The sequence below is a fragment of the Mirounga angustirostris genome, unplaced genomic scaffold, assembly GCF_029215605.1.
Source record: "Mirounga angustirostris isolate CCGP_5_RB_7025 unplaced genomic scaffold, mMirAng1.0.hap1 SCAF_5, whole genome shotgun sequence".
NCBI lineage: Eukaryota > Metazoa > Chordata > Mammalia > Carnivora > Phocidae > Mirounga > Mirounga angustirostris.
In genome coordinates this window covers 173,882,924-173,903,387 of record NW_026991713.1, presented here as the reverse complement: position 1 = coordinate 173,903,387, position 20,464 = coordinate 173,882,924, and the positions used below count along the sequence as shown (strand labels likewise).

General features: G+C 45.5%; 1 protein-coding gene across 1 annotated transcript in view; it reads left to right on the top strand.

Moving 5' to 3' along the window:
• Window positions 1-20,182, top strand: part of TMEM225B (transmembrane protein 225B) — a 33,345-nt gene extending 13,163 nt beyond the window's left edge. The window contains exons 3-8 of the mRNA XM_045875765.3: window positions 7,434-7,566; window positions 9,262-9,340; window positions 10,663-10,873; window positions 12,589-12,735; window positions 13,554-13,691; window positions 19,833-20,182. Coding sequence (XP_045731721.1) covers window positions 9,329-9,340; window positions 10,663-10,873; window positions 12,589-12,735; window positions 13,554-13,691; window positions 19,833-20,005 — 681 coding nt within the window. The 5' untranslated portion in view covers window positions 7,434-7,566; window positions 9,262-9,328 and the 3' untranslated portion in view covers window positions 20,006-20,182. The remainder of the gene's footprint in view (window positions 1-7,433; window positions 7,567-9,261; window positions 9,341-10,662; window positions 10,874-12,588; window positions 12,736-13,553; window positions 13,692-19,832) is intronic.
• Window positions 20,183-20,464: the final 282 nt, after the last annotated feature.

The following is a 20,464-nucleotide window of genomic DNA, read 5'->3' as shown; positions in this document are numbered from 1 at the left end:
TGCAGCGAGTGTGGGAAATCTTTTAGTAGGAGTTCACTTCTTATTAAACACCACAGGATTCACACTGGAGAGAGACCCTGTGAATGTTGTGAATGTGGGAAGGCCTTCAGTCGGAACTCTCACCTTATTCAGCACCAGAAAACTCACACTGGAGTAAAGGCTTCTGAATACAAATAATGTGGGAAAACCTTCAAGTACAGTTCATACCTTTCCAATCATCTGGGAATCCACACAAGAGAGAAACTGAATGAAATGAAGGTGGTAGAGCCTTTGGTCAGAGTTCAGCTCTGATTGAATGTCAGAGAGCTTGCAATTGGGGAGAAACCCTTTGGGTTTTGTGAGGGTGGACGGCCTTCAGTGCTGGTTCAACTCTTATTAAAACCTGAAAATCCAGATAGTAGACAAATCTCATCGGTGTGTTCAATGCACAAAAACCTTTAGATGGGGCGCCTGGGTGGCTCAGATGGTTAAGCGTCTGCCTTCGGCTCAGGTCATGATCCCAGGGTCCTGGGATCGAGTCCCACATCGGGCTCCCTGCTCCTTGGGAGCCTGTTTCTCCCTCTGCTTCTCTCTCTCTCGCTCTCTCTCTCTCGTGAATAAATAAATAAAATCTTAAAAAAAAAAAAAAAACCTTTAGATGGAGTTTCAGCATCAGCAGATTCACTTTGGAGGAGAGTGTGTCAGAGAGGGGCATGAAAGGGACAGAATGCAGCATGACCAAGGTGATGGCTAAGCGGAACCTTCAGTTAGCACTATTGCTTATTTGATGTTGAAGATCTGCATCAGAGGGAGATTCTGTGGTTTGCTTTCCAAATCTTCATAGTTGTCCTCTGAAAATGGAATGAGTTAAGTCCATCCCAGGGAAGAAAGAATCAGGGAATTCTGGATTCAGACTTGTAGGTCAAGAAAGCATCAGGGTGACCTTTGAACCCAGTAACTCTGCTTCTATCTCATCTATTCCATTTGTTGTAACTATTAATGGAAGTGGCTCTTGGGTCTTAGACCAGCATTTCGCCCCTCAGTGTTCTGCAGACTATTGAATCTTTTTGTTTTATATGACATAAATGAACTTAATAAACGGGCAGATTTTCTAGACCAAACAGTTTCTCAGTATGACATGTTACGGGCTTTGTTATGTGTCAACTCGGCTGAACTGCATTTGCCGTAATTCCCTTTCCTGTATTTTTTGGTTCTTGTGGCCTAGAGGGAGATTCTTAGGAGACCAGGAGGGCGGAAGAAGAGCAGCAGTTACTGTATTTTGTGGCTCATTCATGTTGTTGCTAATCTGCTCACTCTGCTCACTAGGGAGACACAGCAGCTGGGCCTGCAACTGGTCTACCTTCCCCTGGATCCTCCTTTGCCTTTGCTGGGCTGTGTGTGTGTGTGTGTGTGTGTCCTCGTAGTTTTACTTCTCTGATTGAATCCTAGTCAAACGCATGCTTACTCTTCTTGTAACAAGTACACAGTTATTTTAAGTTGAGATAGAGAGAAATGGTTAATTTCTGGCTGTTTTTGGAAAAAAAAAAAAAACCTCAATGATTTTTAAGATTTCCTTTGAGAAAAAGCCACGGTTCAAACTCCTTTATAAGAAAAATTACATCATCACCCGAGGCAGAGCTTCATTACTGTGTAATTGTCGAGGAAAACGTTGAATAGCAAAGCAGTTGAATAGTGTGCTACATGATGGATAAAACTTTTTAAAAGATTTTTTATTTTGGGGGCGCCTGGGTGGCTCAGTCGGTTAAGCGACTGCCTTCGGCTCAGGTCATGATCCTGGAGTCCCGGGATCGAGTCCCACATCGGGCTCCCTGCTCGGCGGGGAGTCTGCTTCTCCCTCTGACCCTCCCCCCTCTCATGGTCTCTATCTCATTCTCTCAAATAAATAAATAAATAAAATCTTTAAAAAAAAAAAAAAGATTTTTTTATTTTTAAGAAATCTCTACACCCAGTGTGGGGTTCAAACTCACGACTCCAAGATCAAGAATCACACGCTCCACCAGCTAGCTGAGCCAGATAGGCACCCCCATAAAATTAAAAAAAAGAAAAACACCAAACTTTTGAGCACCCATTTACTATGAATATTTTAATCATTAAAAGACATTCCAAAAGTACCTCTACTGGGTAGTATATTGTTAGATCAGGTATCTGAGAGAAATTCCTACTTTGTTGTAAATGCACTTTTTTTGCCTTTTTTTTTTTTTTTTAAACGCAGGGGTCAAACTCATGACCCTGAGATCAAGACCTGAGCTGAGATCAAGAGTCGGATGCTTAACTGACTGAGCTACCAAGGCTCCCCAAGTAAAGGGTTATTTTTGGTTACAAAAAAAAAAGATTATTTTTCCTCCAGTTAGTTTGGGTTAATGATTATCTAAAATATCAGTGAAAATTATACTTACAATGTGGACTCTTAAAGTTGAAAATTGCCTGTCCCGTAGCCCCCAAGCCTGGTCTGGTGCTGTGCACACAGTAGGTATTGAGTGGATGGCCCTGGAATGAATCTGTTTACTAGACACGAAAATCTTGTCTCAGATCTCCTGTCTGCACTCCTCTACTTTTCTCCCTCTGTAATCGATAGGTGATTATCAGCACTCACTGAGGGTCACCTTGCTCTAAGGACCGCCTTACCATCTGGACGTCCCAAGTATGGACTCGCACTCTGTGAGGTCGGGTCTGAGCTCTGAGCCAGCGTGCCTGCTTACTCCACTCGACACACAACCCTCCTTGAGTCCCTCTCCACTCCCTTCACCACAGAAAGGGCCCTTTCCTTCTGTGGGGTCTTGAGAGGCTTCAGAGATGAGGCAGGCTTGACGAGTTGGGGTTGAAGGCTAGGCGGGATTCTGATTGGCAGAGAATAGCAGGGAGGGGCCTGTGTGCGGAGAAGGCAAGTGTGTGAGGTCACATGCCAGGCTCCAAAGGCAGAGGTGTCTGTGGAGACCAGGAAAGGGGAGAAAAGAGTTTGTCTAGCAGCATCAAAGGCACCGAAGCTGGGGTGTGTTGGATTTGGGGAGATGCCTGGCTGGCTCAGTCAGTAGAGCATGTGACTCTTGATCTCGGGGTTGTAAGTTCGAGCCCTGTGTTGGGTATAGAGATTAAGTAAAGAAATAAAATGTTTAAAAATAAAACAACCCACTGAAGTGGGGCTCTGGTTCTTTGGGCACAAGTATTACTAGTGGCCAGACAATTGACCAAGCTCTTAGATCTCAGGTAAACACAAGGGCAACCACTCAGCCCAGCTGTTGGCCAGGCCTTTCTCAGTCTTAGTACTGAAAGTCCCACGTCAGGAAATACTCAGTCCTGTGCAAACCAGGATGGCTGGTCACCTGACCCCATAGTAACCCCACCTCCCTGCCCCCTCATGGCTCCTAGCTGCAACAGGACCCAGTAGTGCAGGAATTCCTAACTTAGGTTGCATACTGGAATCACCTGGGGAGCTTTCAAAGTACTAATGCCTCAGTCCCAATCTCAGAGATTTTATGGTGTGGAGTCTGGCCTGGATATTGGGATTTTGCAAGTTCCCAGGTAATTCTAATGTGCACCCAAGGTTGAGAACCTATAAAATATACAGGTGCTGAGAGAAAGACACAAAAAGCCCGCATAGGATCTGTGGCATAGTCACTAAGGGCTAGCAAGAGGAAGGCGCTGGGAGTGGGGATTGCATCAGGGGCCCTATGCGAAAGTGGAGAGAGGGTGTCCCAGGTGGAAGGAGCTGTGGGAGGGGGCCAGCTATTGGATTCCCTGCGGGTAAGCTCGGTCTCGGGGTAGGTGGGGAGCAGGCACCTGCTCACTTCCCAGTTCTGTTACCTGGTAAAACTACAGTTTGGGTGACTTGGATTTTCCCTTTGGAGCTCTGGCCCAAGGAAGCACAGAGCCTAGGGGAAGTCAGAGCCCCAGCTCATGGGGACTCCACCCCATTTTCCAGCAGGCAGTTACTCTTCCCTTGCCTGCCTCTACCCTGGACCTGGGAAAATATGAAAATGCTTCCAGAGGAGGCTATAACCTAAACCTGTGCACACATTCTAAAATTTGCAGTCCTAGTCGGGGCTGGCCTGGTAGTCCCTAGCCACACTGTGTACACAGCCTTGGGACCCCTGAGTGAGAGGCATTTCCTGTGCTCTGCTTAAAGAGGTAGGAGTCTTTGCGCAAAGGGATGATAGGAGGAGGAAGAGGAATTTGGGCATTGGCACCCAAACGTGACTGCTTTAATCTCACCTCTCATAGAATAAAATTCTACAAGACCCTTCACGTCCCTGCTCTGCCCATTGATTTCTTCAGTCCTCTTGGGGCTACTCCTTCCAATCATTTTAAAATTCATTGTGTCCTTGAACAAAGTATTTTTCAAATGTAGGTAAAAACAACTAGTGGGTCATGAGATTAATTTATCATAGGGGTGCCTGGGTGGCTCAGTCCTTAAGCGTCTGCCTTTGGCTTAGGTCATGATCCCAGGGTCCTGGGATCGAGCCCCGCATCGGGCTCCCTGCTCAGCGGGGGGCCTGCTTCTCCCTCTCCCACTCCCCCTGCTTGTGTTCCCTCTCTCGCTGTGTCTCTCTCTGTCAAATAAATAAATAAAATCTTTAAAAAAAAAAAAAAGATGAATTTATCATAGTGAGTTGCAACCAGCACTGAGGGTAAAAGAAAAAAATAGGCAGGACCAGAGTGGGATAGGCATTATTTATGTGCATTGCACATAGCAGAGGTAAATGGGACTTTTCCGTGTGCATGTGCACACGTGTGTGTCATGTATAGTAGTTCTTGCTGTAGAGAGAGTAAAAACTTTTGCACAATGCAGTCCCCCTTTCGGGGATAAGATTCCGTCTAAATCCTGCTTCCTTGCAGGTCTTCCTTTGAACTGAATCGTACTCTGCAATCCTTGTAGCATGATATGCTTCTTTTGTGCACTGATCACGTTAAAAAAAAAAAAGATTTATTCAGTTACCTGTCTCTGTGCTAGATTGCAAGCTCCATGAGGGCAAGGACTGTATGCAGCAAACACCGTATCTGACATTCGAGAAAGCACTCAGATACTGTGTAGCTGAATGATACACCTGAGTTTAGGGTCCAGCTGTATGTGTGTGTGTGTGTATATATATATATATATATATATATTTTAAAGTTTACTTATTTATTTGAGGAGAGAGTGAAAGTGAGAGAACAGGAGTGGGAAGAGAGAAGCAGACTCCCGGCTGAGCAAGGAGGCGATGTGGGGCTTGATCCCAGGACCCTGAGATCATGACCTGAGCCAAAGGCAGATGCTTAACCGTCTGAGCCACCCAGGTGCCCCTATATGTTCTTAAACAATAATTTTATCTGAGAGATTTCAATATACCAAAAAGTTGAAAAATAGTATAAATGAACACCCTATATATCCCCTACTCAGATCAATAATTACTATTGTTTTCCCATATCTGCATTCTAGCCATATACTTTTTTTCTGAATTATTTGAAAGTGAGCTTCTCTAAGAGTAAGGTTGTTTTCCTACATAATTGCAACACTATTAACATATCTAAGAAAAAGAATTCAATTCCCTAATACCATCTAAAATGCAGTCCATATTCAGACTTTTATAGCTATTTTATTTTGAATCGGGGGGAAAATAATCAAGGGTCACATTACATTTGGCTTTATGTCCCTTTAGTTTCTTTCTTTCTTTCTTTTTTTTTTTTTTTGGTCCCTTTAGTTTCTTTTAATCTAGAGTAGTTCCTCTACTTTTTTTTTTTTTAATGACCTTGACTTTTGGAGGAGTTAAGAACAGTTATCCTTTAGTATTTTCCACAAAACTGATTTGTCTGTTTTCCTGTGGTGGTATTTAACTTCCTTCCCAACCCCTGCATTTCCTCTAAACTGGAACAAGGTTTAGTGGCTTAATTAATCATTTTTAGCAAGAATACCTCACATGTCCTGTCTCCATACTGTATCATCTCAGTAAGCAACTGACGTCAAATTATTCTACCCTAAGCAATGCTGTTTGTTCACCTGTTAAAGGTAGCGACTGCCAGATCTCTCCTATATAAAGGTGTTTTCCCTTTGCAATTAGTGAATTAGTAATTTTTAGGGATGATCAACTCTAGCACCGTGCAAATAATCTTTTCCTCTACAGGCTAATGTTTTTAGCAACCATCCATGATCTTTTGGGCAAGTTCTTAACCTGACACTCAGTTTTTTCATCTGCAATATGAGGATGATAATGCCTGTCATTTGGATTTACTATGTAATGATATCTAAAGTATTATATAACAGTGCATATGAAAATGCTGTCAGGGTCGGCTGTAATTTTCCCTTCTTCTGAGAACACCATCCCTTTTCCTTTAAGAAAGTTCTTATGTTGGTCCAGATAGGTGATCCAAATTGCTAGCTTCTCAATGACCTAATCCTAACCCCCTAAACCCTAACCCAACAGCTGACTTAACCTTTTCTGACCAGAGTGGAATGAGCATGTGACCCGAGCTGAGCTTATTAGAATGCTTCCCTGGGAAATCATGGACCAAGTAGGAGTGAGAATAGGGTGAGGAAAATATTCTTTTTCTCCAAGGCGGCTAAATATAGGGATGTGAGTCTGGAAACGGACTGTTTCCCCCATCCCCTGGAGAACGAAAGCCAACTGGGTGGAGGAGATTAAAGTTATCTGCCCCAGATCAAGGCAGAAAGTGTTCCAGGGGCATCTTCCTGGCCTAGCTCTGGTCCTGCCGGCTCAGCCAGTAGAGGCCCTCCCTGGCGAGCTTCTACAAATTGGGCCCTGAACCTGATGACAGAATCTCGGACAGTACAGGGGCCTGTCACATGCCTCTCCCAGGTGATTGGGTAAATCAGTGGTCCCTCCCACCTCATCCCTTCCTGTTGTTTTTCACTATGTCCAGGGCTAGTGGAAAGGTGGGAGGAAGTGCCAGAGATGGTACTGGCTTTTTAAAATCTTGAGTTACAGATGCATTTCCTTGGTGAGGGCAGACTCAAAGCCGGGTGGGGTGCGTGTGTGGGGTTAGGGTTAGGGTTGGGTGGGGACTGGTGGCTTATCCAGCTCCAAGTATGGCCACTCTGGCCCCTACCAGTCTCCCTAAGCTGGAGACCAGTCCTACCTCCACCCAGTGCCCTCTCTTTGAAGATTCTTCCCGCAGTTTAAAACCAGCCCGCGTGGTCAGAGGTGCCGCCAGCAGTCTTAGGGAAGCGCAGAGAAGGGGAGAGGGACGGACGATGAGGGAGGCCTGAGGGTGATCGGGCCATGCGCAGGACAGGAGCTCCGGAGGCCGCAGGAGTGGGGCCGAGGCGGGGGGGGGGGGGGGGGGGGGGGTGGGGGGTGGGGGGTGGTGGTGGTGAGGGTCTTGGAGAAGGGGAGTGACCTGGCAGGCTCCTGAGAAGTCAGGGGGCTTCTTCCAGGTGCTTATCATTAGACCCTTTCAGCCATCCAACCGGAGGAGTTACTATTATTATTCCCGTTTCACAGATGAGAAAACTGACACCCAGGAAGGAGAAGTAACTTACCCAAGGTCACCCTGCTGGTAATGGCAGAGCTGGAATTCGAATTCAGTTCCGCCCGGCTCCCGATCGCTCCCACCCCCACCCCCTTCAGTGCACAGGTGAGCAAGGCCCGCCCCGCGAACAGCCCCGGAGGCCAGGTGCCCCTGGGCCAAGGGCCAGGTGAGCGGAGGGCGTGGCCAGAGGGCGGGTGAGTCCCTGCCAGCCTCCGCAGGGCCCCGCGGGCTCCGTGGGCAGACGGCGCATCCTCTCGCTGCGGGCCTCCAGGGCCAACGGAAGCTCAGGGCCGTGGGTCCAAGGCGCGGGCGAGGGGCTGGGCGGGTGAGGGGCTGCCCCGCCGCATGAGGGCCCTCCTGAGGGGAAGTCCTGCCCAGGAGACCCCAACGGTGCCCAAGGAGGGAGGGGAGGCCACCGGGGAGGGAGGGGTGGGGTGGCTACACGGAGAGGGGGGCGTGGAGAGGGCCCCCAACCCCCCACCTCCAGGCCACACAGAACCCTACGGGCTGTTGGGACTCACTGCGGGGTGGGGGCGGATCGTTAGATCTGGGTCCATTTTGGGGTCTGGAAAATGTCCCCGTGGTTTTGGGGCCAGAGAAGGGCCGAGGAGGCTTGTCAGCAGGAAGGATCCTCTGACCAAACCGGGGTCAGTTTGCTGCCCAAGTTGCCCCGAATCACTGGTGGGAAAGGGAATGAGGCTCCCTGCGGCCCTGACAGGTACTCCCACCATTCCAACCCAGATGTACTTTCTGTCGCCCACCTCTTTCAACCCCCAGTACAGTTCCCTGCTGACCCGGGGGCTGCGCGGGGCCTTGGGAGGGGACAGGGCTGCATCCAGGCTGCTGCAGGGTGGCTCAGGGACTCTTCCAGGGGAACCCAGACTGAGGAAGCTCCCCCAGGCCCGTGGTGGCTCCCGGTGGTCCAGGCTCCACGAGCGAGCGAGCAACTCTTTTACTTTCCTGGGTCTTTTTAAATAATAATTAAGACAGTGTGATAGTTGCTGACAGTTGTTTTTGTTTTGTTTTGAATGCTTTTTTTTTTTTTAAAGATTTTATTTATTTGTCAGAGAGAGAACGAGCGAGCACAAGCAGGGGGAGAGGCAGGCTGGGGGAGAAGCAGACTCCCTGCTAAGCAGGGAGCCCCATGCACGACTCTATCCCAGGACCTCGGGATCAGAGGATTAACTGACTGAGCACCCAGGCGTCCCTGTTTTGAATGCTTTTGGCAAAATAAAGTTTTGTCAGTTCTACCCCTCCCCCCCCATTCACTCTCCCTTTCTCACACATGCAAATGAGCATACCTAGTAGGAAGAATTCACAGGTTCCACTAAATTCCTGACTTGAGAGTCACCAAACTGAACTCCTGGCCTGAGGCCTGAAGTGAGAGGGAGGGTAACCATGTGGGATTCGGGTCCTTGCCCCAGTGCTGACCGACTATGGGATCCTGGACCAGTGGTGGGTCTTTTGTCTCCTGTTCTCCATTTCAGCAGTACAAAGGGATCTGCAGATTCCCTATTGTATTAACATGGCTAGGGTCCTTTGAGTCTGGCCTAGATCAGTGCATCCCCCAAGTTGTATATCCATGGGGCACAGTCATCCAATCCCCATGCTAAGGGCTGTTCCAAAAGGCTGGTGAGGTCCTCCTCGCTGGAGAGCCGCGGGGTGGGGAGGGGCGGAGGAGGGGGATAGCGACAGACAGGAGGTGGTGCGCTGGGGTGCACCTGGCCCTGAAGTCACCCAGGCAGGGGGGAGGAAAGCATTGTACCCAGTGACCTGTTTATATGTCTTTCTCCCCCATAGTTACCAAGAGCCTGCGAGTTCCTGTCTTTTTTTATCCCTGAATCGCTGCTGCTGGCCTGAGCTGGGCATGGGGCGTCCAGTAAGTGTGGAGGGAATGACGGACAGTGGCTGGTGGCTGGGAGGGCTGCATGTGGTTTACAGGGCCAAGCTGAGCTTTACAGGGAAGGCAGAGAATGCACCCCCAGGGAAGGAAGGCCCGCGTGGAGGCCGGACGTGCTTGGAAAGGAGACCTGTGGGCATCAGGCAGGAAGGGTGGGGGCTTGGGGACTTCCCAGGAGGAAGGCCGATGAGATGGAGGTGTGGTGAGAGAGAGAGAGAGGCCAGTGCGAGCTCCAGGCCAGTATATGGTGACGGATCATGGCCAAAATGGGGGAAAACACGAAAGCCAGTTTTAGACAAGTTGAGGTTGTGGGAGGACAAACAGGGGCGCAGACCATCCGCTGACAGTGTCTAGCGAACTCCGTCCCATCCGGAGCATGGGGGTCAGGATGGAGCCATGACTCCTACCAGAGAATTTTAGAGCTAGGACTGCTCTTGGGGCCGACTGACTCCATCATTTTAGAGCAAAGGAAACTGAGGCCTGGCAGTTGAGGTGACTCATCAGTGTGGCCTGGAGGGTGGAGGGAAGATCTAAGGGGAGCCTTAGACAGAGGGAAGGATTATTCAGGTGGGAAGAAGGGAAGCTAGTGACAGGAAGGAGGTGAAAGCCCATGAGGATGTTTGCAAACCAGTCTGACAGCCCTCGGAGAGGAATAGCTGTTAACGTGTTTATAAACAGTGGATCTGGGAGGGGGGTTGCAAGAGTGCACCCACACTCTGCCCTCTGCGGGTCCCACAACCTCAGAGGCACTCCCTGCCCCGGCTGCAGTGAGGGGGTCTGCCTCGGGACCGAGAGAGGCCACAATGCCTAGGCATGAGCACAGATGTTTGCACAGGGTGTGGACCAGAGAGAGCAGCCCACTCCCTCTGAGGGCCTTGTCTTCTACACTTCAGACTCTGGCCTAATTACCACCCCCGGGTCATCCTGAAATCCCCAGGGCTATTGGCTGTTAGCTGCCTGTGGAGCACAGTGCGGAGGGTCTTTGTAGGTGGGGTGATTGTTGACAGAATCCAGCGGTGAGAACTTTAGGGTTGGCGGAGGTTTGGGGATGGATGGCCTAGTCCAACCTAAACCTCATTTTATTGAGGCTGAAATTGGGCTCAGAGAAGGGACCCTACTTTGCCCAAGATCCCCCGGTGACTTAGCAGCAGAAAATGTCATGCATTTTTTAGGTCTGCTGAAGAGGTCTGTAAGGTTGTAAAGTTTATCCACGCAGAGAAATCAACATTTCCTGAGGCTCACGTATGTGCTAACATTTCTGCAGGCGTCATCTCCTTGCCCCTCCCTTTTCCCTTGAACAGGTGATGCTGACTTTAGAGGACAAGGACGTGAAGGGATTCACGTGGGCCATAGCCCCCGCCTTGACCTCCTTGGGCTACCTGCTCATACTGCTGGTCTCCATCTTTCCCTTCTGGGTACGGCTTGTAAACGAGGAGTCCCACGAGGTGTTTTTCAGTGGCCTGTTTGAGAACTGCTTCCATATCAAATGCTGGAAGCCTCGACCCTTATCAGGTAAGAAGGGATGGAGGCAGGGACAGGACAGGGGTAGATGGGGCCTGCGTAGGGGCTTGGGTGACAGAGGACTGGATGGAGTCAGAGAGGACAGAATTTAATAAGCCCATAAGGGCATTTTCTGTGTCTCTGCTCTGAGGTTAGCGGAATGTATGTGGCTAGCAAAAGGTTAATAGTATCAAGTTGACCACCAGGGTCAGCAGCAAATGTGTCCGCAACAAAGTTTCTTTCTGGGGTAGGAGTGGCTCCACCTAGGATGGAGGGGTGGGGGTCCTGCCCTACTGTGTGAGGCTCTGCCACCTCTCAGGGCTGCTGTTAGCTCCCCGACATGGGACCTTTTTGTGTGGGCACAGCTCCCAGCTGGGGAACAGCCTTGTTAGTAGAGTGCAGGCTGGATTTCAGCCCCCACTTGTCCCCTCTGCCAAACACCTGTCCAACTCTGGGTGGCAGCTCTGCAGATAAGGTACTTAGGCCCGAGTACCGCGTTTTCAAGGGAATGCGCACGAATATGAGCTCAGTGGACTGTGGACGCACCTGAGGCCGTGTTTTACAAGGGACTTGGGAAGGTCAGGAGGATGTCTGTCTTGGAAAAGAGGTGAGCCTCTTTGGGGAAGAGCCCTTAGGGGCTCTCTCCTGGTAATAGAAGAGGAGGAACCTCTTTGGGGAAGATGGGCCACACTGTGTGCGCTCTTTGATCTGGAGTTCCTCAGCCTTGGTGCTACTGACACTTTGGCTGGCTAACCTTTGTTGTGGGGGTTTTCCTGTTTCTTGCAGGACAGTTAACAGCACCCTTACCCTCTATTACCCGATTGATGCCCTCAGTTTCGACAACCAAAATTACCTCTTAGCACTGCCAAATATCCCTGGTGGGGGTGTAAAACTGCCCCCAATTGAGAACCATTGGTTTAACCCAAGAGTAGAATCTAGAACCTTTGGGTCTTTAGCAACACCTTTGTCTTTTTGTCCCACCACCAGCTGTCCATCTCTGCATGCTTAGGAGGGTATATAAACTTGTTTTCACATGGGTCTGAGTCACGCCAGTAGGGGATCATCAAGACCCTGGCTCTGCTATTTTGGGTCTGTTTCATTACTTCTGTTAACCAGGATACTTAAATAAGCATTTCCCCCAGAGTTCAGAACATCTTAACCTCACAAGTTCTGATTTTCCACCGGTGGCTTATTTCAGTGTGAACCAGTACTGATGCAATTCTTCACGTTTTCACATGCAAATTTTATAATTTTTATTGTTTATTTATTTATTTTTTTTTAAAGATTTTTTTTTTAATTTATTTATTTGAGAGAGAATGAGAAACAGAGAGCATGAGAGGGAGGAGGGTCAGAGGGAGAAGCAGACTCCCTGCCGAGCAGGGAGCCCGATGCGGGACTCGATCCAGGGACTCCGGGATCATGACCTGAGCCGAAGGCAGTCGCTTAACCAACTGAGTCACCCAGGCGCCCATTTTTATTGTTTATTAAAATGACCGTTTGCCCATCTAATTTTTTTTCCCCGTACACTTCCATGTCACAGGGAACAAAATGTTGGGACCAGAGCACTCTTGGAGGCAAAGTGGTGGGGTTGGAGCCGTGGTCCCTGGCCGCACTGTGGGACTGAGGGTGGTGAGCTCCAGGGGCCTTCTCTGCGCAGGTTCTGCGGGGCTCTGTCCCCTGTCACGGGTCAGGGTGCCCAGCTGCAGCCCAGCCTCCCTCCCCCGCAGTGCACATCATTCTCGGCCGCGTTTTCCTGCTGTCTGCAGTCATCCTGTCTTTCCTCACCACCTTCATCCTGGTGTCCTTTGCATCTCAGCTGTTTCCGAGGACCCGGAAGCACAATTTGGTGTCAGCCTTCATCAGCTTCCTCACAGGTGTGGAACAGGCAGGCAAGCCTTGTCCCCAGGCAAGCCTCAGCTTTGGGGAGGGTTTGAGGGGGGCACCCAAAGGCAGGGAGATGGTTGGTTTCTGTGATGTCAGGAGAGAGGGAATTTTTAGGGCCCCTCTCTCCTGCTGCCTTCTCTGAGGCAGCCTGCCCCCCAGGATGACAGTCGCTCTTCCCGGGGGTCGCTGGGCACCCTGCACTTCCAAGTAGCACAGCACTCACGCGTTGGCTTGGGGCCATTTGTCTGGGGGTCTTTTTACCATAATCTCTATCCTAGCAACTGTCATAGAATCTGGCACAGAATGATAATATGGAAGTGAAATATATAATATAAGTGAAATATAAGCGTTTCTTGGACGAATGGATGGAAGACACCATCTCTGCCCTTTGGAACCTTTTGACTTTAAAAGGCTGGCCATGGCCCTACCCTGGGAGGCTCCCATCACATGAAGGAGGTGGAACGCTCACAGTGGGAAGATCAGGTTGAGTTGTACCCAAAGCATCACACCCAGGGGGCCCCATCTGGAGTCAGCCAATGGCACGGCCACAGAGGGGACCCGGGAAAGGGCTTTCTGGTTATGGGGCCCTGGGAGGTGAGGCACATGGGCTTTGAAATGAGCTGGGATGGAGGGAAAGACAGGCATGTGGGGTAGAGGTTGCGGGCTCTGAGAGGGCCCAGGTGTGGGCTGGGGAAAAGGGCCTCCACACAGGAGCTGCACTGGTTGTGGGCCACGAGACTCTGTCTGATTAAGAGCAAAGGTGGGAGCCATGGGAGGAGAGCAAGAGGGCCTCCCTGTGACCCTGCAGGGGTCTGTGCCTTCCTGGCCCTGTTGCTGCATGCCCTGGAGATCCAGAATCTGAGGATGAAGCCCATCCCCCCCCAGATCTCCGTGCAGTGGCCTTACTACGTCCTTGGCTTTGCCATCGTTCTGTTCGTAGTGGCTGGTGAGTGTCCTGGGGCTGGTGCCCTTCTCCCTGTCCTCTGTCTGGATTCAAGAGCCATGGACGCTCTAGAGTGGTGCTGTCCAAAACTGCAGTCACTAGCTACTTGTGGCTATTTAATTAATTAAAGTGAAGTAAATAGAAATTCAGTTCTTCAGTCATTGCTAGCCACATTTCAGGTGTTTGGTAACATTATGATGTATCTAGTAGCTGCCATATTTAGTGGTGCAGACGTAGAAATTTCCATCATTGCAGAAAGCTCTACTGAACAGCACTGCTCTAGAGCTCAGCCCTATCTCTCATCCTTGTCCTCCTTGACTTTAGAACCAACCTCCAGATTTCATATTCTATCTTATTCTGTCCTGACTCCTACAGGTTTCTATGCCTATCTCTATCTATTCACCTCACCTTCACCTTACTGTCTTATCTTTATATACCATCACCATCTAAGCCCTCAATACTATCTAATTTTGTCCTTTTTCCTAATTTCCTGCTATATTAACCTGACCCATAATATAATCTATTTTAACTTGATTTTATTATACATTGAATATATAAAAATATTTATAATATATGAGCTAGGTAATTAAAAATAAACTGTATGCCCATTTCCACCATTTAGTTTAAGAACTAGCCATATTTTCATGGAATCCACTGTTTGTAAGTTACATTCTTGTTTATGTATCACCGAGAAAGAAAAAAGGATGCCAAGAATAATTAATTATAAGGTGTTGTAGCTTGTAAGGCACATCCTCACTTCAGAAATGTGAAAAAAATGGGCTTGTCAACATTGATGAAATATGGTAGAATATTAAGTATCTTTGAAGTCTTCCCCCGCTCAACCATGTGGCTCTTCCTGATCTCGTCCTCTTGTCTCCCCTCAGGAACCGATTATTCTGAAGTTTGTGATCATCATATTTACTACATGTGTATTTATCCTTAAACACTTTATTACTTTGTTTTACTTGTTTTAAAACTTTGTATAATCATACTGTGTTTATACAACAGTATAACCTCCATGTTAATACAAGGAACTCTAAGGTTCATTCATTTTTACCATCTTAAGTGTTTAATTGTACAACTAAGCTTGTTTGTAGGAGCATGGTATTTCTCTGTGGGAGAATTTTAAGCTCATGATTCAGTTTCTTTTAATGACTATAGGACTATTGAGGTATTTGCTTTCTCCTTGAGTTAGTTTTGGTAATTTATATATATTTCTGAAGTTTATATATTTTGTCTAAATTTTGAAATTTATTGACATAAAGTTACTCGAAATGTTTTCTTTTTTAACTTTATTTTGTGATGCATCTGTAGTTACGTGCTTCATTTTTCACATGAATTTTCTCTTTTTTCATTGCCAGGTTTGTCAGAGGTTTACCACATTTTTAGTCTTTCCAAAGAACCAGCGTTTAGCTTTCTTTCTTTCTTTCTTTTTTTTTTTTTTTTAAAGATTTTATTTATTTATTTGACAGAGAGAGACAGCGAGAGAGGGAACATAAGCAGGGGGAGTGGGAGAGGGAGAAGCAGGCTTCCCGCAGAGCAGGGAGCCCGATGCGGGGCTCGATCCCAGGACCCTGGGATCATGACCTGAGCCGAAGGCAGCCGCTTAACGACTGAGCCACCCAGGTGCCCCCAGCGTTTAGCTTTCTTGAACCTTCATATTTTATGTTTGTTTTCTATTTAATTAATTTTTCCTTCTTATTTTGAACCTCCGTCACTGCTACTTTTTTGCATTTATTCTGCTATTCCTTTTCCAGCTTCTTAAGTCAGGATCTAAACTCATTGCTTACTTCTTTTCTTTTCCTTTTTTTTTTTTTAAAGATTTTATTTATTTATTTGAGAGAGAGAGAAAGAGAGAGCATGAGAAGGGTGAGGGGCAGAGGGAGAAGTAGACTCCCCGCTGAGCAGGGAGCCCAATGCAGGCTCTATTCTGGGACTCCAGGATCATGACCTGAGCTGAAGGCAGACGCTTAACCGACTGAGCCACCCAGGCACCCCTACTTCTTCTTTTCTAAGTAGGCAATTAAAGCTTCAATTTCCCTGTAGGAATTGCTTCATTTGCAGCTCCCATTTTCATATGCAGTATTTTATGTTACTGTTCTATTTCAAATATTTTCTAGTTCCCCGTATGATTTTTTTGATCCATGAATTATTTTAAACTATACTTTTACATTTCCAAGCATATAATTTTTTATTGTATCTTTGTGTTAAATGATTTTGACTTAATTTCAATGTGATGAGAGATCATGGTCTATATAATCCTAATGTGTTCAGATTTATTGAGACTTGTTTTATAGCCTAGTTTGAGGTCCATTTTCATGTTTTATGTTGAGTGCAACTTTTATAAACATTAGATCAAGCTTATTTATTATATTGTTCTAATCTTGATTTAGAATTGTCCTATTTTAAGCTAGTCACAGAAGGACAAATACCGCATGATTGCACAATATGAGATGACCAAAATAGTCAAAGTTGTAGAAGCAGAGTAGCATGGTAGTTGCCAGGGCCTAGGAGGGTGAAATGAAATGTTGTTTGATGGATATAATGTCTTAGTTATTCAAGATAAGTAAGTTCTAAAGATGTGCTGCACAATGTAATGCCTATAGTTAACAATACCGTACTGTACACTTACAAATTTGTTACGTAGGTAGATCTCATGTTAAGTATTCTTACCACAGTAAAAAAATTGAAACAATATCTGAAAATAATGAATTTGTTTTTCAAAAATATGCTTTTCTCTTGATTTTTGCCTGCAAAACTCCTCTAAACTGTCCTCATAAGCAGCTTAATGACAACCTGACAATTGACCTTGCTCTACCACAGAATGCACAGATGTGGTTGGCATCACTCAGGCCAAGAAACAGAGTTGAAGCAACGTGGAAAGATCCACAAAATCACAGTCTCCTATAAAAGCATACCTGTACAGAAATTCAGTTATTAACAAAGTTAACTCACGTTTTAATTGCATCATACTTGCTTCAAGGATAAAGCAAGAAAACACATGTGTTCAACTTTACCAGTAAAAGAGACAAATATATGTATAATGAAACTGTATTCACAATTTTTTATAAGCCGACTCGTGCTCACAGCGAAGTAGAAAACCACATCAAAGGAGTGGCAGCCGCAGAGAAATTCACAGGTTGACAGATTTCAGTTCAACTATAGAACAAGCCTTTCAAAACCCAACGAAATGGAAATACTAGCACAAGTATGGGAAAATATAAGAATGTTCTCAGCAGCATTATCTAAGGAAGGGAAATATATAAAATTATGTTACATTCATGTAATGAAGTACTATGTAGCTGTTAAAAAGTATAATAAGTCTTTATGTATTGATGTGGAGAGCCATTCATGCTCTATTAACTTGGGGGTGGGGGACAAGTTGGGAAAATTGTGTATAAAATGATCTTAAAGGCAAAAAAAAAAAGAATTGTTCTGTTTTACTGGTGAATTGAACTTTTAATCATTATGCATGCTGTGATCCTTTTTATTTCTAGTAGTCCCTTTTGCTAAAGTCTGTTTTATCTGATATTACTCTAGCTACTTCTACATTCTTTAGGTTAGTATTTGCCTGTTATATATCTTTCTAATCTTTTACTTATATGTAATCATATAGCTGATGATTGTATTTTTTTCATCCAGTTTTATAATCATTGTCTTTTAACTGGAGCATTTATTATTGATTTACATTTATTGTGACTACTGATATGTTTCTATTTTTTCCTACCACCTTACTTTTTGTTTTCAGTTTTTTCTGCTCCCCACCCCCCAACCTCTCTTGCCTTGCTTTGAATTGATTGACTTTTATCGATACAGTTCTCATTATATTTTCCCCCTCTTTAGTTTGGAAGTTATGTAGTCTATTTGTATTCTTGTAGTAGCCACTCTTGACATTTTAACATGCTTACTAAACAAAGGTGAAAGTTCATCAACATATTTATTTTCTTTATAAATAATACAAGGTAATGCCTTCCCAATTTATATGCTATTTCGCACGTTTTAGTTTCTTCTGTTTTCTTTTTAATTCTATATATTTGATTGTACTGTTATTTTATGCGTTCAATATTTGTTGGTTTAAATTTACCCACATATTTACCAATTTAGTTGCTTATCAAACCTTCTCAGACCTTCTGTCCTTCTGCCTGAAATACATCCTTTATAATGGGTTTTATTAGGGTCAGTTAGAGATACACTCTCTCATATTTTGTTTGTATGAAATTATCTTCCTTTCATTTTTGTTCATGAAAATTAGTTTTGCTGAACTTACATTTTTAAGTTGACAGTATCCCCAAGCATTCAAGATATTATTCTATTATTATTATTATTATTTTACCACTTCCATTGTTGTTGACTGTAAAAATATCATTCTTTTTGAAGCAATCTTTGTTTTTTCTCAGACTTTCTTTGGTACTTTACAGGGTGTGGATATTTGTATCATGACTCGTGGTATGAACTGTCTGAGGAATGATGTCTTTCAAAATTTCTCTATCATTTTAATCTTTTTTTTATCTCTATGTTCTTTCCTTCTCTTTTCTTTTCTTTGTGGAACTCCAGGAAGACATCTGTTAGACTTTGTCACTCTATCGTATGTCTCTCTCTCTCTTTTCATGCTTTCCATCTCTTTGTCTTTCTGGGCTGCATTCTGAATAACTCATATAGATGTATCTTCAGTTTCATCCATTCACTTCTCAGCTGTGTCTGGTTGGCTGCTTCACCTATTAAATTTTTATTTCAGTCAATCTGTTTTTATAACTGGAAATTATATTTTCCCTTAATTCATGTTATTTTTATACTCTTTTTCCTCACATATATAATTTTTAAAGATTTTATTCATTTATTTGACAGAGAGAGACACAGCGAGAGAGGGAACACAAGCAAGGGGAGTGAGAGAGGGAGAAGCAGACTCCCCTGCTGAACAAGGAGCCCGATGCGGGGCCCAATCCCAGGACCCTGGAATCATGACCTGAGCCGAGGGCAGACGCTTAACGACTGAGCCACCCAGGCGCCCCCTCACTTACATTTTTAATCTGTTCTCTAAACATATTTTTATTATACATGTTAAGCATACTTTGCATTCTGTGTCCTATAAGTTTAACAACTGAATGATATGATATGCTGGTCTGAGTCCATTGGCTGCTGTTTTTGCAGGCTCTTGCTTATGGTGTCTTGTTTCTTGGTATGTTTGTGAATTCATTTTCCTTGGAAATTTTTTTTTTTTTTTGGGTAGAAATTCTTTGAGGCCTGTATTTAAAGCGTTTTTTCAGAAAGGGATTTGCATTTGCTTCTGCTTGATGCTTGGGTGCACAGCTAGCCAAGGATCACAACAGGTATTGTGAATTTTAGTTACAGACCCACAGAACAGCTAGCCTCTGTTTATGAATTCTCAGTCAATACAGTTCTAGCTTCATATGGCAGACCCTTCTTAGATTGCTCATCTTGAGCAGGCCCTGAGCTTTTCCTCTCATTTTGTGTCCCAAATGGCCAACAGAACGAAAACTCAGGGTTACCTGGGTTGAGTGTATGTCTCCAACGTGAAGGCTAATTGTGTGCTTGCTTAAACTCTCTAGGTTTCTGTTTTCACTAGGGTTTTGTTCCTAAGAATGCCTTACCCTGATGCCAGTTTGATGATGTATTTACAAATAGGTGTTTGAAGAAATATCTTATATAGAATTTTTGTTGTTTTTATTGGGAGAGTATGTAGTCTCCTATCATGCTGAACATAGAAGTTGTTCTTTCTCTTAGCCTTAACCTTAATACAACATTTATTATTCACTCAAGATGTCTCCATTTGTTTTATGACAACAATTCTCTTTTTCCTTTCTTTTACTTTACTGGGGGTCTTGAGTTGGGCATTAAGAGGCCTGGGTTTTGTGTTTGACCTTCCTCTTAAACCTTGTTTTCTTACCTATTAATAGTTAGCCGGTTGCTAAGATGCCTTCCAGCACTGGCTATGGTTTTGTGAGTTTTATCCATCTTTTTGTATGCCTTGTCTTGTGATGCATTCTATTTTCTGTCTGTCTCTGTAATACTCTATATTGGAGGGGAGAACTAGGAAGCGTGGGTGCAGACCAGAGGGGGTCACATTCGAGGAGGGAGTTCCTGACCTCACTCTCCAGCCTGACCCAAACTTTCGCTGTTACCCAGGTGCCATCTGCCTCTTTCAAGAAACAACCTGCCTTAGCCGCCATCGGTTGCCCAACTCCCGGAGTATCGAGGAAACCCAAGGGGTCCCCCACCTGGAGAATCTGGAGAGTTTGGGAGGAGACCTGAGCTCAATACAAAAGGAGACACTGCTGAAGGAAGAAACGATTATCTAGTCCAGGAGAATGTCCTCCACCCGTCAGCTGCATGAGTGCCTGCGTGGGGGCCTAAGGGGCAGCCAGTCTCTGCAGCTTCTGATGAGCTTCCTGAGTCAGATCAGTGCTCCCCTTCCCCGTACTCACAGTGATTCTGTCTTGCTTGTCTTTGCAATTTATTAAAAGTTTTTTGAATTATTCTGTTTCCTGAGTGGGGTGTGTGTGTGTGTGTGTGTGTGTGTGTGTTTTGTTTTGTTTTGCAGCTGTTTTCAATAAAATGACTACTGAATGTTAATCCAAACCTCAAGAAAACCAGCCTGGAGGACAGGAGGGGAGGAAGGAATATGACAAAATGATCAAGTAAAGTGAGCTTTTGTAAAACAAAAACCGAACAGAATATAACCACAACAGAGGGTGTTTGAGTTAGTGACATTAAAAAGAAAAAGTGATGGGGTTGCCTGCGTGGCTCAGTTGGTTGAG